A 14,696-nucleotide genomic window follows, 5' to 3' on the forward strand; every position below is an offset into this window, starting at 1 on the left:
ATGCTCTGTGGAATAAGCACAAATGCTCGGGCCCGGATAACCTGGGTTTGAATTGAGACTTCAAGTGAGTTGACCTTTCCAATACCCATTTCCTCATGTGCACATCTTCACAGCGCTGTTACCTGGATTAAGTGTGATGTCTTATGTCAAAAGCCACAGTCAGACCACATTAAGTGCTGAATAAATGCTGACAGGTAGAAGGAAAGCCCTTAAGCCCTGCCTTGGAAACTCAGAGTCCCGGAAGACTTACTTTTAAATGATCGAGTCTCACAAAGCTGCCATGATTTGACCCAACCCAAGGTCGCCAGTCAAGAACACAAACTTGTAATGCCATTTTTAAATTTAGACTTGACAACCCCCAAACTTTATATATCCAGTGAGAAATAAAATGATATAATACAATGACATGAAAGTAGATCTTTGAGGATAATAGGGAGTAACTCATTATATAATTATTAGAAATACTAAAAAAATTAGACTGAGCTATTTTTTTTAATTTAGGGAAAAATGTGAATCTTTGAGAAAATTAAAACTGACAAAATGTTTTTAGGAGATATGGTCAGAATAAAAGAATTATTGCCTACAGACTGTAGGCGATTAAGAATGTTGTAATTCTTTGTCTATAGAAATCATTTTTGATGGTGGTGACTCAAATTTTCATGAATTGGTTAAAATTAAATGATATCTATATGAATCATATCTTGCCCAACCTTATAACATGTAAATGTTAACCACTTTTTGGAATTTGATTCTGTCTACTTAGTCCAGAAGCCATCAAGCCAGGCTCTATCAGGAGACTGTCTCGATGTGGTACAGGGCAGGGTAGCAACTGGCTTCCTCAGATGCCTCCAGGCGGCTGTCCAGGTAGAAGGGTGGCTGAGTCTGCCCCTCCCATAGGAGCAGCTTTATTTTCATCTGTTATATAGATTGCCTCAAATTTCACTGAAATACAGTTATCTGGTTTTTTAAAAAAAAATATTTTTATTGATTTCAGAGAGGGAGAGGGAAAGAGAAACATCATTGATGAGATAGAAGCACTGATAGGCTGCCTCCCACACACCACCCTTCACTGGGGATCAAGCCTACAACCCGGGCACATGCCCTGACCGGGAATCAAACCGTGACCTCCTGGTTCATAGGTGGACACTCAACCACTGCGCCAGGCCAGCTGGGCTGGTTATCTGGGGTTTTTTTTTGTGTGTTTTTTTTTAAGGTTTGACAACCACTCATGTGAAGGGAAGAACCTGCTGGACCAGGTTCGGACAATGAGCTGTACTGTCTGTCCCACCTAGCTCATACCTGTCTTCATTAACACTCTGTCTCCAGCAGCCAGACCAAACCTTGGCATATGAGAACACTTAATACATATTTGTTGGATAGCTGATGAACTTTTTTGTGTGCTACTTCAAACGGACACGCCTAGAAATAAGCCTTGTTCTCCTCAAGAGTTTGAGTTCCTTTACTTGCACGCCATGGAGGTTTGTTGATGTATAAAAACATTTACTATTAGACCAGGCATTCCTTTAAACTTTCAACATCCCATGAGGTAGGTACTGATATTAGTATCTGTTTTACAGATGAGGAGACTGAGACCCAGAGAGTTTAAGTAATTTTCCCAGGTTCATAGCGAATCAAGGGCATATGAACCCAGACAGTTTGGCTCCACAGCTTACACTCTTATCCACTATGATATTCCATCTCTACTTTGGTAGAAGTGGGCATCACATTATATCCCTGGTCTCTGTTTTTATTATTTGATATCGATAGGCGTTGAGGAGACTCCTGAAGGGCATGAGGCATTTTGAACCCTGATTATACCCAGGGTATGTCCAGTGGTTTCGGGTTGCAGGGGTAGATGGTGGAGCCAGCAGAGAATTCCCATGGGGCAGAAAGGAGTCTTGCGGAGAGTCCCAGAAATAGGCCCTACAGGCTGGAAGCAGGTAAGGATTATGGAAACAGCATGACACCTGGTCTTATCCCCTTACCCAATATAGCCTTGCTGGCAGCCACAGGAGAATTAAGGGAGTTGTAAGATCACAAGAGTCGTCTCACTCAGTTCTCTAACACTGTGGGTCTCAAGTAACCTTCTAGAGCATCCTCAAGTGAGGTCAACACAGAGGAAGGGAACATTCTCCTTCCCACTTGGGTACAAGGACAGCAGTGCTGGAGTGAATGGGAGGATCTGCACCTTTGTGGGTGCAGAGAGACACACAGACCCACATGGCAACTGGTGTATGGCCGGGGGCCTGACTCTGGAGCACAGGCAACACCCTTTGAGAATTTCCACAAACACTGGGGGAGGCTTTGGAAAGAACCTGGATTTCTCTATGAGCAGGGAGGAGTCGAGAACTAGTGGGATTCAAGTATTAATGGGAGAGTGACCTCTTTTGTCTCCCCAGACTGGTGGGGCTTGGGGGAGGGAAGAGATAGGCACCTGTATTACCTGGGAAGTGAGAGCAACAGGTGCTTCACCCAACTCGTGGTAGTAAGAACCAAATAAGAAAAAGAAAAGCAACGTGTTTTGCAGATTGAAGAGCACCATGAAAGGAAACGGAAATGGTGTGAGAGGGAGGGAGAGAGATTTGGCTGAAATTATCCAGACAGATTTTCTGCATTAGGTGTTCTTCATCTTTCTGGATCATAGACTCCTTTAAGAATCCGTCAACATCTAGGAAGCCCAGGAAAAATGCCCCCTCCTCCCCTTCCTAAAACACAAACTATTTTGCCTACTCCAGGATTCTTTTTGTCCCCACACCCTGAAGTCCTCGACCCCAAGTTACCCTGATTTCCATGAACATTGGCCTTGCAACCACACCCATCACCCTGGTATTTTTCTTTAAAGAACAAATCTTAGTCAAAGGTTACGGACTATGTCTGCAATAAGGTCCTCACTTCCAAGGTGGCTCCCTTTCCTTCTGGCCACAGCTCTGGTTTATATGCTCACGGTCAGCCTCTTGTTCGTGGCTGGCGGCCGAGTCCAGTGGCAGTTACTCGATGCAGCCTGCGCTCAGCATGTGTTGAAATTAAGACATGGAGGTAAATGTCAACTTCCTGAGCTACTAGCTTCGATAGGAAAGGACCTCAGAAGAGCAGCGGGGACGGAAAGAGCAGCGGGCCAGCTGTCAGGACATTCTGGTCTCTGGTCTCGGGCCCCTCATTACCAACGTATGAACTTCAGTAAGTACTTAACCTGAGGTCAGTCTCCTCATCTGTAAAGTAGCATGAAAATAGTTGCTTGTCTTCCAGGGCTTTCAAGAGGATCAAATGAAATAATTGCCTGAGAAAATGCTTTGCAAACACTGAAATGTACAGATATGCATTATTATTATTAAGGCAAGTTATACGTAAATCAAGTGCTTTTGGAATGTTATTGAATCTAAGAAATGAAGGCCTCAGGTTTGGGGGCATTATCAGCCACAGCTTATAATGGAACAGCTGATAAGAGAAGAGAGGGGCGGGGGCCCATGTTGACCAGAGTCTTTTTTGGCTCTGATTCTGGCTTTTATGCCCCATGCCCCAGGCGGAGGCACAAGCCCAGAACATGAACATCTTTCCCAAGAAATAACATCTGATTTGAGTTTTCTTCCGAAAAGGTTTGAGCCCTGCTCAGTATTACAAATTCAGGGTGACTCTCCCACCACCCCTCCCACTTAATCAGCCATTCCCCAGATAAGTACCATTTGATAAGCTCAGGCAGTTTGAGGAAGGAAATGATCATAGAAAGGTCCGGAAGTTTTCTGAATTACACTTGCTTCTGACCTTGGCCAGATCAGTACTCTAAAAGCCACCAGCGTGTGCCCAGAAAGCTGCCTCCATGCGCCCTTGTTAGCATTTCGTGGGTGAAGCCATCCTAGTGTAGTTCATGCATATTGACACTTTAGCACACACCAAGGAGAGCAGCTGTTGGAAGGAGGCTTGACCGAGCACCTGGAGGATGAGTGGTGCCCTGCAGGTCAGCAAGTGTGCTGAGTGCATCCTGGTTGCCCAGAGCGTCCTAGCATCTGGAGACAATGCTTCTGCCTGTCTGCTGCCCTCTGAGTATCCGGGCCAACAAAGGGCGGTGGAGGTGAAATAGCCTTAACCACCCCTTGGCTTTGTGTGCAAGGAAAACCTTCAGTTCCGTGGTTTTAAACAACCAATAATCCTTTGAGGATAACCAGAAAAATCCTTAAAACAGAGCTTCTACATGATAGAACTGGACACACCATAAGTGATCTGTTTTCACAATAAGATTTACAAACCAAGGACTAGCACCTCTTGCTCCTATGAAGACTCTGAGAAAGATGTTCTCTTTGATAATAAAGAGTGGCAAGAAAAGGAGTTCAGAGGCTTGGTATTGTGTTCTGAAAAAGCTCTGGGAACCACGTGGAGATGGAAAGTTGACAGAAATGGGAGGAAAAGAGCAAATTCAGTGTTCAGAATGGTACAGAATCTAGAAATCTATTTAGAGAATCAATCTGTATTTATATAATGGAGGGTAATGATGATGCAAAACTAAAGTTTCAACAAGTTAAGTGACTTTTCCAAAGCCAAGAATACGTGGCAGAAGTCGGTCATGAACGGTAGGATTTCTGAGTCCAGCGCAAGTCCCCTTTCCTAATATCTGTGCATCAGCTGTTGTATTGAATACACAGATCAAGAAGATTTGTTCTGATTTGGGGAATTTCACTGTATTGGCCAAATAACAACAATATCAAATAATAATAATAATAATAATAATGAAACAAAAAACCATACCATCTAGCAGGGTGCCGAAGTGTATAACCTGCAAGTACTACTCCTTCTCTCGCATAAAACCTTTGAGGGGAGTGGCCCAGCCTTCACTCAAAACTTGGACCCACTGAAGATCCAGCTGCAAAACAGGAAAAGCAGGTGAACATTTCCATAAGCTCTGCTGTTCAGCCATCTGGCCCCAGGGCAGCCCTTTCTTATTCAGTTGACAGGAAGATGAAGGCAGAACCTTTTATGTTTTTAGTGTTCCCATGTGTTATGCTGACCCATAATCTTGGGGCCAGATATATTTGAATCTAGAACTCTCCTACAGAAGAGTGGTGAAAAGAGTTCAAATTGAGATGATTTATTTGAACACTTTAGGCTGTATCTATCCTTATGGTGTGCAACTGTGCAGAACATTGACAATTCATTCTCTTCTCCACCACCCACTATTTAGTTGACTGAATTGGGCAAACCATGGACTCTAAAATAAAATTCCAAAATTCTTAGCATGATACTGAAAGCCCTTTAAGCTCCGGCCCAAGGGGCTCATGCAGGCACTTCCACCTCTTCCCATTGCCCGCTTGGGAGCCAATTCACTAACAACACCAGCCAATGTATAGTCTAAACCAGCCGTGGGCAAACTACGGCCCGTTTGAAATGAATAAAACTAAAAAAAAAAAAAAAAAAAGACCATACCCTTTTATGTAATGATGTTTACTTTGAATTTATATTAGTTCACACAAACACTCCATCCATGCTTTTGTTCCGGCCCTCCGGTCCAGTTTAAGAACCCATTGTGGCCCTCGAGTCAAAAAGTTTGCCCACCCCTAAACACATATGTGGTTTCTGGCTTAGCCTCCTTTCCACCTGAAAACTCCTATTCATCCTTTAAAACCCAGCTCCTGGATCACTTCTCTGAAACCTTTCCTGTCATTCTTCAGACTAAAAGAAATTAATCATTAGATTGTTTGAAGTTCTTTATGGGTTTTTTTTACTTTGAAGCCCATTTTGTTATTGGAACTATGATTTCACACTGTAATTATAATTATGTTTCTAATCTGCCTGAAACATTGGAGTGTTCAGAATTTATCTTGTAGACTAAGGGGTTCTGTGTATAAATTTGTCATGAGTTATCAGAGTATAGAGCAGTGATGGCGAACCTATGACACACGTGTCAGAGGTGACACGCGAACTCATTTTTTGGGTGATTTTTCTTTGTTAAATGGCATTTAAATATAAAATAAATGTCAAAAATATAAGTCTTTGTTTTACTATGGTTGCAAATATAAAAAAATTTCTATATGTGACATGGCACCAGAGTTAAGTTAGGGTTTTTCAAAATGCTGACACGCCGAGCTCAAAAGGTTCGCCATCACTGGTATAGAGTCTTCATGAGCTGAAACAGGTTCCCAATGTATTCTGTCTCTTACAAAAATATACAAGGTTTTAATAGACAACAAAAAGATACCAATGAAAACATGGTCACCTTGTATGGACCAACTAACACGGATCCATAAAAAGGCCAAGTCTGTGCAGAAAAGCCTACAGGGGTTGCATCTGTATCTTCCAGGCAGCAGAATAAATGCAACTAAAGCTGCCTCCCTCTCTCCTCAGACCAGATGCTCCCAGATGAGGAAAGAGCAGAATTTGCAGAGTAGAAAAAGATTGAGGCATTCATATCACTTCAGTTCAGGGTTGTTTTTTGTTTTCCCCAAATTCTTTCTCGATTGCCCAAGAAGCACTTGTGTTCCTGACAAGCAATCTTCCAGCAGCTGCCAATGATTACTGCCTATTGCACACACGTTGGCATAACTGAAGGGATGAAGACAATCAAGCAACACTGTCCTATGGAAATACAGTTACCTTCCTGGCCTGCCTCTGTGCTCAGCTGCCCTGTGGCAATTCTTGGCAACAGCTTTGATTGGAGAAGAGGTTAAAAGACATTTGACAAGATGAAATGTTTTTCATTATGAACACCGCATTTCCCTTATTCATACCATGAATATTAAGAAGAGTAACTGTACATGAATTATCATGATATGAAGCGTAATTCCCCTTGGCCAGCCTGCACCCTCTTACCTTGGTAATTGGCAGGGACGGGAGAGCTTCCGCCTCAGCTCGGACTTGGTCCAGTTTGTTTTCCGGCACAAAGAGCTCGTGGATGCCATTGATTACAGTATGGGGTACAATGTTCTGAAATGAAGCAGCAGGGGGGACAATTTGGAATGAAAACTACAAAGAGGATGCTTCAGTAAGCAGATGATCTTTCCTGATCTTATTCAATTTAAAAGCAAAGACAAGACAAGCAGGCCACCCACCTGCTCTTGCAGAAGTTCCACCACCTGCTGGACACAGTCGCTCACGGAGCACGAGTCGGTTTTAAGCACCAGCTCGGGCGTCTCGGGTTTCTCATAATCAGAATCAATGCCTGTAAATCCTGCGAGGCAGAGGGTGGAAATCACATCTGCCCCAGCAGAACCATCTTCTTAATCAATAAGACATAACACATGTTGGAATAATGTGCTAAGCTGAGAATTCAGATTATAACAGGAAAGGTCACCCAGCCATCCTGGACCGCTAGCCGTACGTGAGAAAATACACAGCTGCATTTTCAATAGAGAAAGTCCCAAATGAGCCACAAAATCTGGCTGTCCGAGCCCCCTGCAGCTGATCAGAATGAAAAGAAGATGGAAAAACCCAGGCGCACTCCTACGCACACGCTCACACGGACTCATCCATGTTAGTTCCCTGAAATTTACTGCTCATCGCTGAGGTGACAGTTCTTAAAAAATATGAACCCATAGCCCTTGGAGTGCGGTTAGAGTGTCGGCCCTCGGACTGAAGGGTCCTGGGTTTGATTCCAGTCAAGGGCACGTACCTCGGTTGCAGGCTCGATCCTCGGGCCCCCAGGGCCTGTGTGGGAGGAAACCAATGGATGTGTCTCTCTCACATTGATGTTTCTCTCTCTCTGTCTCTCCACCTCCCTTCCACTTTCTCTAAAAAAATAATCAATGGAAAAATATCCTCAAGTGAGGATTAACAAAAAACCAACCAGACAAACAAAAAGATTAGTTGCAATGTGGAATCTAAAAGATAAAAAAATATAAAATAAAAAAACTATTTAAAAATATGAACCCACGTTTTAATAAGCCCATGGGCATACTGCAGAAATGAGGGTGGGACAGAAGTTGTGTATGCTATATGCAATTTTAGAAAACAGCTTCTGAAACTCCCGACAGGTTTCTGGAGACAGACCAGGAAGAATCGGTGACAGACGCAAGAGGCAAAGGTGCGGCTGAGCTGGTTCTCCTACCTTTGATCTCCCCAGCTCGGGCTTTTTTGTAGAGGCCTTTGACGTCTCGGCTTTCACAAATGTTTAGAGGCGCATCTATAAATATTTCAAAGAAGGGCAGTCCCGCCAATTCATGGATTTTGCGGGCATTCTCGCGATCCTGGAAAGAAAATTTCACTTAAGAACATAAGAAGAGGTTTCCCCATGAAATTCTTCATCCGAAAACATCATGGGAAGATAACAGTGGGGTCTGTGCTCAGCAGAGGTGGCGGGAGTCTTCTCCTTCAGAGAAAGCCCAGAAAGGTCACTCCAGCGAACATAGCTCTCTTGAGGACTTTCCGAGCACAGCCCGGGAAAGAATCTCTGCTAAAGTTCAGGGCTGGCCACGTGGGAGCACTTCATTCAAAGGACACGTTCCAAGTACAGAGCGTCCTATTGGAAGCTCACAGACAAGCCGGGAGAGGGCCACTCCCCCTCCGTGATTTCAATGAAACACACAGAACCTGAGGCTTGGGGAGAAACTGCTGTTTCCTTTAAGCAGGCTAAGCCCTCGGAGTTTGGGGAGAAATGAAATTATAGAGGCTTAGAGTTTTTCTTGGTTAATGTTTTCTTCCTTTCAGCTCCGGCCAAGTGTGCCTTACAATTGTGTGTGTGGAAGGCTTTCTGTGGTCTGGTGCCCTGGCATCTGGAAATGAAGGACTTCTCTTTATCACCAATATTAAATAGAGGAAATGAGGAAGCAAGTGAGGGGAGCAAGGAACAGGGGGGGAAATTGGAACTTCAACATTCCTCCAGGCCCTCCCCGCTCCCAACTCCTGTTCCTGGCAGTGAGAGCGCGGGGCTGGCAGTGTGTGGAAACCAAATCAGCTTACCTTTGTGAAAGGAGAAATGAAGCTGGTAATGCAGACCAGACCGGCGTCGGCAAACAGCTTGGCCACCTCGGCAATCCGGCGGATATTTTCCTCTCTGTCTCCCGCGGAGAATCCAAGGTTTTTGTTAAGGCCATGACGGACGTTGTCCCCATCGAGGGAGTAGCAGGGGATGGCGTGGGAGACCAGGTACTCCTCCAGAGCAAAACTGATGGTCGTCTTCCCAGCACCGGAGAGACCTGTTCAGAGCAGGCAAGACAAGACAGGCATTGACCCTGATTGTTTAAGATGACAAATTGGAACCTGATCCTAATCGTGACCTGATCCCAACTTTTACCTACTTTAAGTGTACATTACACCCTTATTGCAATCATTTGACTGACCTCAAATCAAAACCCTTAAAATCTAGAAAAAGTCTAGTTTGCTACAAGTCCAATACTTGCAGCATTTCTTTCAGATCTTGAGATGACTATTTGTCCCTTACTAGGACAATAGCCTCTCAAAGCCAGGGAGGTTCATACATGGGGAGACCTTCTGGGGGCTGCATTTGGTTCTTGCTATGTTCTGCTTGGCCGGCAGAGTGTTTTAAAGATTAGAAAGTTGCACATAAAAATCCAGATTTGAGCTTCTCTTGATAAAAACAAGCAGACAAAAAACCAAGATCTGGTGAGAGTGTTCTCACAGCCTCTTGTGACAGCAATCAGCTAGAGTGGAGGGGACAGCCAGCCCTCGGAGGCTGGGAGGCCACCTCCCTTGTCCATGCCCCTAAATAAGCATCTGACCACAGAGCCCATATACTGTCCTTAATTTTAAAAAACTTTTTCGATGATGACTCTTGAAACATCAAGGGTGGGAAGCATCCTGAGCGAGGCTGTGGATGTACTGAGAGCTGCCACACACTCTTGGCTGTCTGGAATCTTTACATGAGAACAGTTACCATGTACCTTTCACCACGGTTTCAAAGCACAATGGCTGGGAACACACTTTATAATTTCAATATGAAGGAAAACATAAGGAGAAAGGGAATTACCTAAGTAATTCAAAAATTACTTAAAATCCTGGAAAAGTAACACTCTACACATTCAATAATCCTACAGATCTCAGAACGTGAAGAGTATTCCATTGTGCAAAGCCACTGTCAGAGAGCACCCAGGCATGAAAGAGGAAAAGTTAGGGGCAAAGAAAAGAAGGTCAAGAGGTCACTACAAAGACAGAGGGTGGAAAGAAGGAAAAGACAAAAAGTACAAGAAAAGCAGAGACAAAAGACAAAGAGCAAAGGTGACTTGATAAGAAAGGTATTACATGGCCCTAGCTGGTGTGGGTCAGTGGATAAAGCGTTGGCCTGCAGACTGAAGGGTCCCGGGTTTGATTCCGGTCAAGGGCACATGCCCAGGTTGCAGGCTCAATCCCCCGTAGGGGGCGTGCAGGAGGCAGCCAATCAATGATTCTCTCTCATCATTGATGTTTCTATCTCTCTCTCCCTCTCCCTTCTGCTCTGAAATCAATAAAATATATATTTTTTAAAAAGAAAGGTATTACATGAAAGGTAAACATGTAATTTCCATATTTTAGTTATGGTTTATCATGCACCTGGCCTTGAGATTGGATCATTAGGACAAGTGGCTATCTGAAGAATGTGTTGGCAATCTCTACAAATCACTGCTGACGACATTGTCTATTATGTAACTTTGTCTATTATGTAACTCATTGCCTATTAGAATTTGTCTGGTTGTAGGGTAGGAGAAATGGAATTCCTGAATCTCTGGTACGCTCTCTCCCAACAGAAAATGAGAGAAATAATAGAACTTTCCTTTGATTTTGTTTCAGCTCTCAGGAAACTAAGAGCTAAAATCACAGTAACAGTATTTTTTTAAACAACTGAATTTATTATAGAATTTGGATATTAATACATCAAATAAGTGATATTACTCTCATTTGTATAAGATTAGGTCATTCATTCAAGTAAAGTATCTTGTCTTTGCCACTTTTATTGTAGAGCCATATCACAATTTATATCAGAAAGTAGATTCTTCATGTAGCCTATTTCAAAGAACAATGTTTTTTCCTGTGGAACAAGCATGGGTCTTGCTAAATGAATCTTTTTATATCATCACCAGGTTTATCCAGTTGATTGGACTTATTTCAAACTTCTACTCAAAAGTGAGATTAACTTTGTATTTGACTTTCCGAATCATCTGCTCAACTACCATTCTGTCATTTCAAATCAAGGCTCAAAAATGGATGACCTGGAAAAAGAACTGAGCAATCTGAATCATGAATTTGACTTGCATTTCTTTCAAACCTTGAGATAACTATTTGTCCCCAAGAAAAAGTAATGTATTACATTAATAATATTAACTTTTTTTTTAGCTATCATTATCATTTTTAAGACATTTTAAAAAATTATTTTTTAAAGAGAAAGAGAGAGGGAGGAAGGGAGGGAGAGAAACATCAATGTGAGAGCAAAATATGATCACCTCCCACTGGGGATGGAGCCCCCAACCTCGGCATTTGACCTGACTGGAAATCAGCCGACAACCTTTTAGTGCACAGGCCGACACCCAACCAGCTGAGCCACACCAGCCAGGTCCATCATTATTATTTTTATTACTATTATATTACTGTGAAGTTTCCCAAGGAGTGGCTATTGAGACAATATGTGAAAGTATTTGTTTTCTTCAGAGGTTAAAAGTAGGGAGAAGTTGTTCTGTTTTTGCACTCCTGTGCTTCCTAAACACTTTTACAAACTACAGGAAGCTGAAATCTTGTAAACCAGCTACTGCTTTTTCAGATGATTGCCTTTAAGTGGCTTTTAAATTCTGAACATTACCATGCATAATGTATTATGCTTATGTCAAAATTAATTTTTCCCATTGATTTTCCTCTTGCATCCACCAAGGATTTTGTTGGACCATGGTAACTATATTAAACTAAATGGCTGCCATATTTGTTTTAATACATTGGAGTAACACTAATTACATTTACCAAGAGCTTTACCATGGACAAGGCACTGCTAAGTGTATATCCCCTCTCTTTCACTTAGTTCTACCTACACCTCTATGAGGCAGGTACTATGTTTCTTCCTTAGAGAGGTTAATTGACTTGTTCAAAGTCACATGGTTAACATAGGCTCAAATCCAAATCTCTGGATTAGAAGTGTTTGGTTTCTTTGGGTTGCCTGGTCAATACCTTACCCCTGCAATATCAGAATAAAAAATAAATGTTGTCCCCTCTTCTACCAGTTCTGTTTCCTTTTTCAAGGGTATTCCATATCAGAAAAAATGGACTCTGTGTGGATGTCCTAATTTAAAAGTTGGGCAAATCCACAAAGGCAAACACACAACATAAAGACAAGCACACAACAAGGAAGAAACAACTGGGACACAGCTGTGCTTTATCTATTGCTGCCCTCATGTCGCTCAGAGGGATTTGGGGGAAACATTTCAGGAATCAAGCCAGGCGAATCCTGCCTTTTGGAATATAGCAGGCTCCTTGCCCGCGGTCTCTCATCACCCTGGAAGCTGGAAAAAGTTGTTGGTCCAGGGATGAATAAAACCAGGAAACCAAAAGCAAGTGCCACAGTCGCTGGAAAAACAACAAAACTTGAAAAAGAAGAAGGAGGCTGATGTAGACAAAAATGGGAAAGACTCAGGATGTCAAGAAAAGAGGCAAGGCACGTCTCTACCTGCCACAGTCATTTAGAATTATTCCCAGGTAAGACTACATCAGCATTTGTGAATGGATAGTAATACCTAAATGATTTCCTAATCTGTATCAACATATCTGTTTATATGAGGTCATCTCTTTTTGAAATATTATGTCTGTAAAATGACCTTGGTTTGTCCTTTTAAGTCCAGGCTATGTCAGACTTTTCCCAGGAATCAACTTTCTCTACATTGTACTCAGAGTATAAGGTGATAGCCCAGGAGTAGCTCTAGTTCTGTTACTAACTCCGCCTTGACATTCTGTGGCTATAAAAACACAAGAAATGGGAGATTCATTTGGTTACCTCAGTGGGAGTAAGTTATTTCTATATGTAAGGGCAATAATCCCCAGCTAAATAGAAATCACCAGTTTTCCTTCTTGCACACAGTTTGATTTTTTTACACAATGAAAAACAATCTCATCAAATGCTAAAATATCAGAAAACATAAAGAATATCTCTAAACATCCAGGACTCTCTGCTTGATGCCAAATGCTTGATGTCATGTTAGAAAAGCCACATTCATGACTGCCAGTAAATGTGTTTAGGCACAGAATTGAGAATTCTGAAATTCCTTAGGCCGAATGGGAATGTCATCATCAACTTGTCCCATCTTTTCCTGACGAAGAGGAGAAAACTGAGAACTGGAGACACTCCACGACGTGATCCAAGTCCTAGTTCTTACTGAGGTGGAGCTAGGAGGCAGCTCTCAGCCTCCTTCAGTGGTCCTCAACCTTCTGGCTCTTTAAATACAGTTCCTCATGTTGTGACCCAACCATAAAATTATTTTCATTGCTATTTCATAACTGTAATGTTGCTACTGTTATGAATCGTAATGTAAATATCTAATATGCAGGATGGTCTTAGGCAACCCCTGTGAAAGGGTCGTTCGATCGCCAAAGGGGTCGCGACCCACAGGTTGAGAACCACTGTCTAATGTTAAAATAAACATGTAATTATGTTATACTGATTCCCTTAACATTGTGTGTCACACATCAATTTTTGATTAAAATATATCAACAGGCCCTAGCTGGTTTGGCTCAGTGGATAGAGCCTGGGCCTACGGACTGAAGGGTCTCAGGTTCAATTCCGGTCAAGGGCTCATGCCCAGATTGCAGGCTCGATCCCCAGTGGGCAGCATGCAGGAGGCAGCCGATCAATGATTCTCTCTCATCACTGATGTTTCTATCTATCTCTCTCCCTCTCCCTTCCTCTCTGAAATCAATAAAGACATATATATATATATATATATATATATATATATATATATATATATATATATATAATCTCAACACGGCATACCTGTCAGCCACACCGTACATCCTCGGAATCCGCCCCTTGTTCCAACGACCTGCCCTCTCTTATTCCTGCTCACATGGTGGGCCTGATAGATGACATTGGTGGATTTGTGCTGGTTCTCCTACAAAGAAAGACAAGATCAAGTACAATAGTTAATAAGCTAATAAACATAATATGTATAAATATAATAAAGTAACCGATTACATTAATAGTCTTCCCCAAAGGAAACTCCTCTTTTATCACTGGCATACAGAGCACATTAATTAATTCTACTACAGACACAGCCTTTAGAATACCCATCATGACTCTTTGAAAGTACAATTTGAATGAGATAATTATTGATCCAATGTAAAAGTTCTGGTTCCATGACATTTTAAAATGTAGTTTTTGCCCTGGCCGGTGTTGCTCAGTGGTTGTAGCGTCATCCTGTGCAGCACAGGGTTTCAGGTTCAATCCCTGGTCAGGGCATGTGGGTGAGGCAGCCGATCAATGTTTCTCTCTCACATCAGTGTGCCCCTCTCTCTCTCTCTCTCTTTCTCTCTCTCCCTCCCTCCCTCCCTCTCCCCCTCTTCCTTCCTCTTTCTCTAGAATCAATGAAAAACATATCCTCGGGTGAGGATTGAAAAAAATACATAAGATGTGCAATTTTTTGGTGAAAAGAAATTTTAATGATGGGATCCAAAGATGGTGGGGTAGAAGGAACCCATAACGGTGGTTAAGTAAAAAGGTTGGGAACTACCCACGTGTATTTTTGGTGTGGAATTGAATTTCTTATGACATGTAATCCAAGTTGCTTAACTATAAAAATCTATGGAGC

General features: G+C 42.5%; 1 protein-coding gene across 1 annotated transcript in view; it reads right to left on the minus strand.

Annotated features, from left to right (window-relative positions):
• PAPSS2 (3'-phosphoadenosine 5'-phosphosulfate synthase 2) overlaps positions 1-14,696 on the minus strand; it is an 84,195-nt gene that overhangs the window by 21,116 nt on the left and 48,383 nt on the right. The window contains exons 3-7 of the mRNA XM_023760515.1: positions 13,883-14,000; positions 8,881-9,116; positions 8,030-8,168; positions 7,035-7,153; positions 6,796-6,909 (exon numbers count right to left, since the gene is read on the minus strand). Of these exons, the coding sequence (XP_023616283.1) occupies positions 6,796-6,909; positions 7,035-7,153; positions 8,030-8,168; positions 8,881-9,116; positions 13,883-14,000 (726 nt within the window). The remainder of the gene's footprint in view (positions 1-6,795; positions 6,910-7,034; positions 7,154-8,029; positions 8,169-8,880; positions 9,117-13,882; positions 14,001-14,696) is intronic.

The sequence above is a fragment of the Myotis lucifugus genome, unplaced genomic scaffold (assembly GCF_000147115.1).
Source record: "Myotis lucifugus unplaced genomic scaffold, Myoluc2.0 scaffold_184, whole genome shotgun sequence".
Classification (NCBI taxonomy): domain Eukaryota; kingdom Metazoa; phylum Chordata; class Mammalia; order Chiroptera; family Vespertilionidae; genus Myotis; species Myotis lucifugus.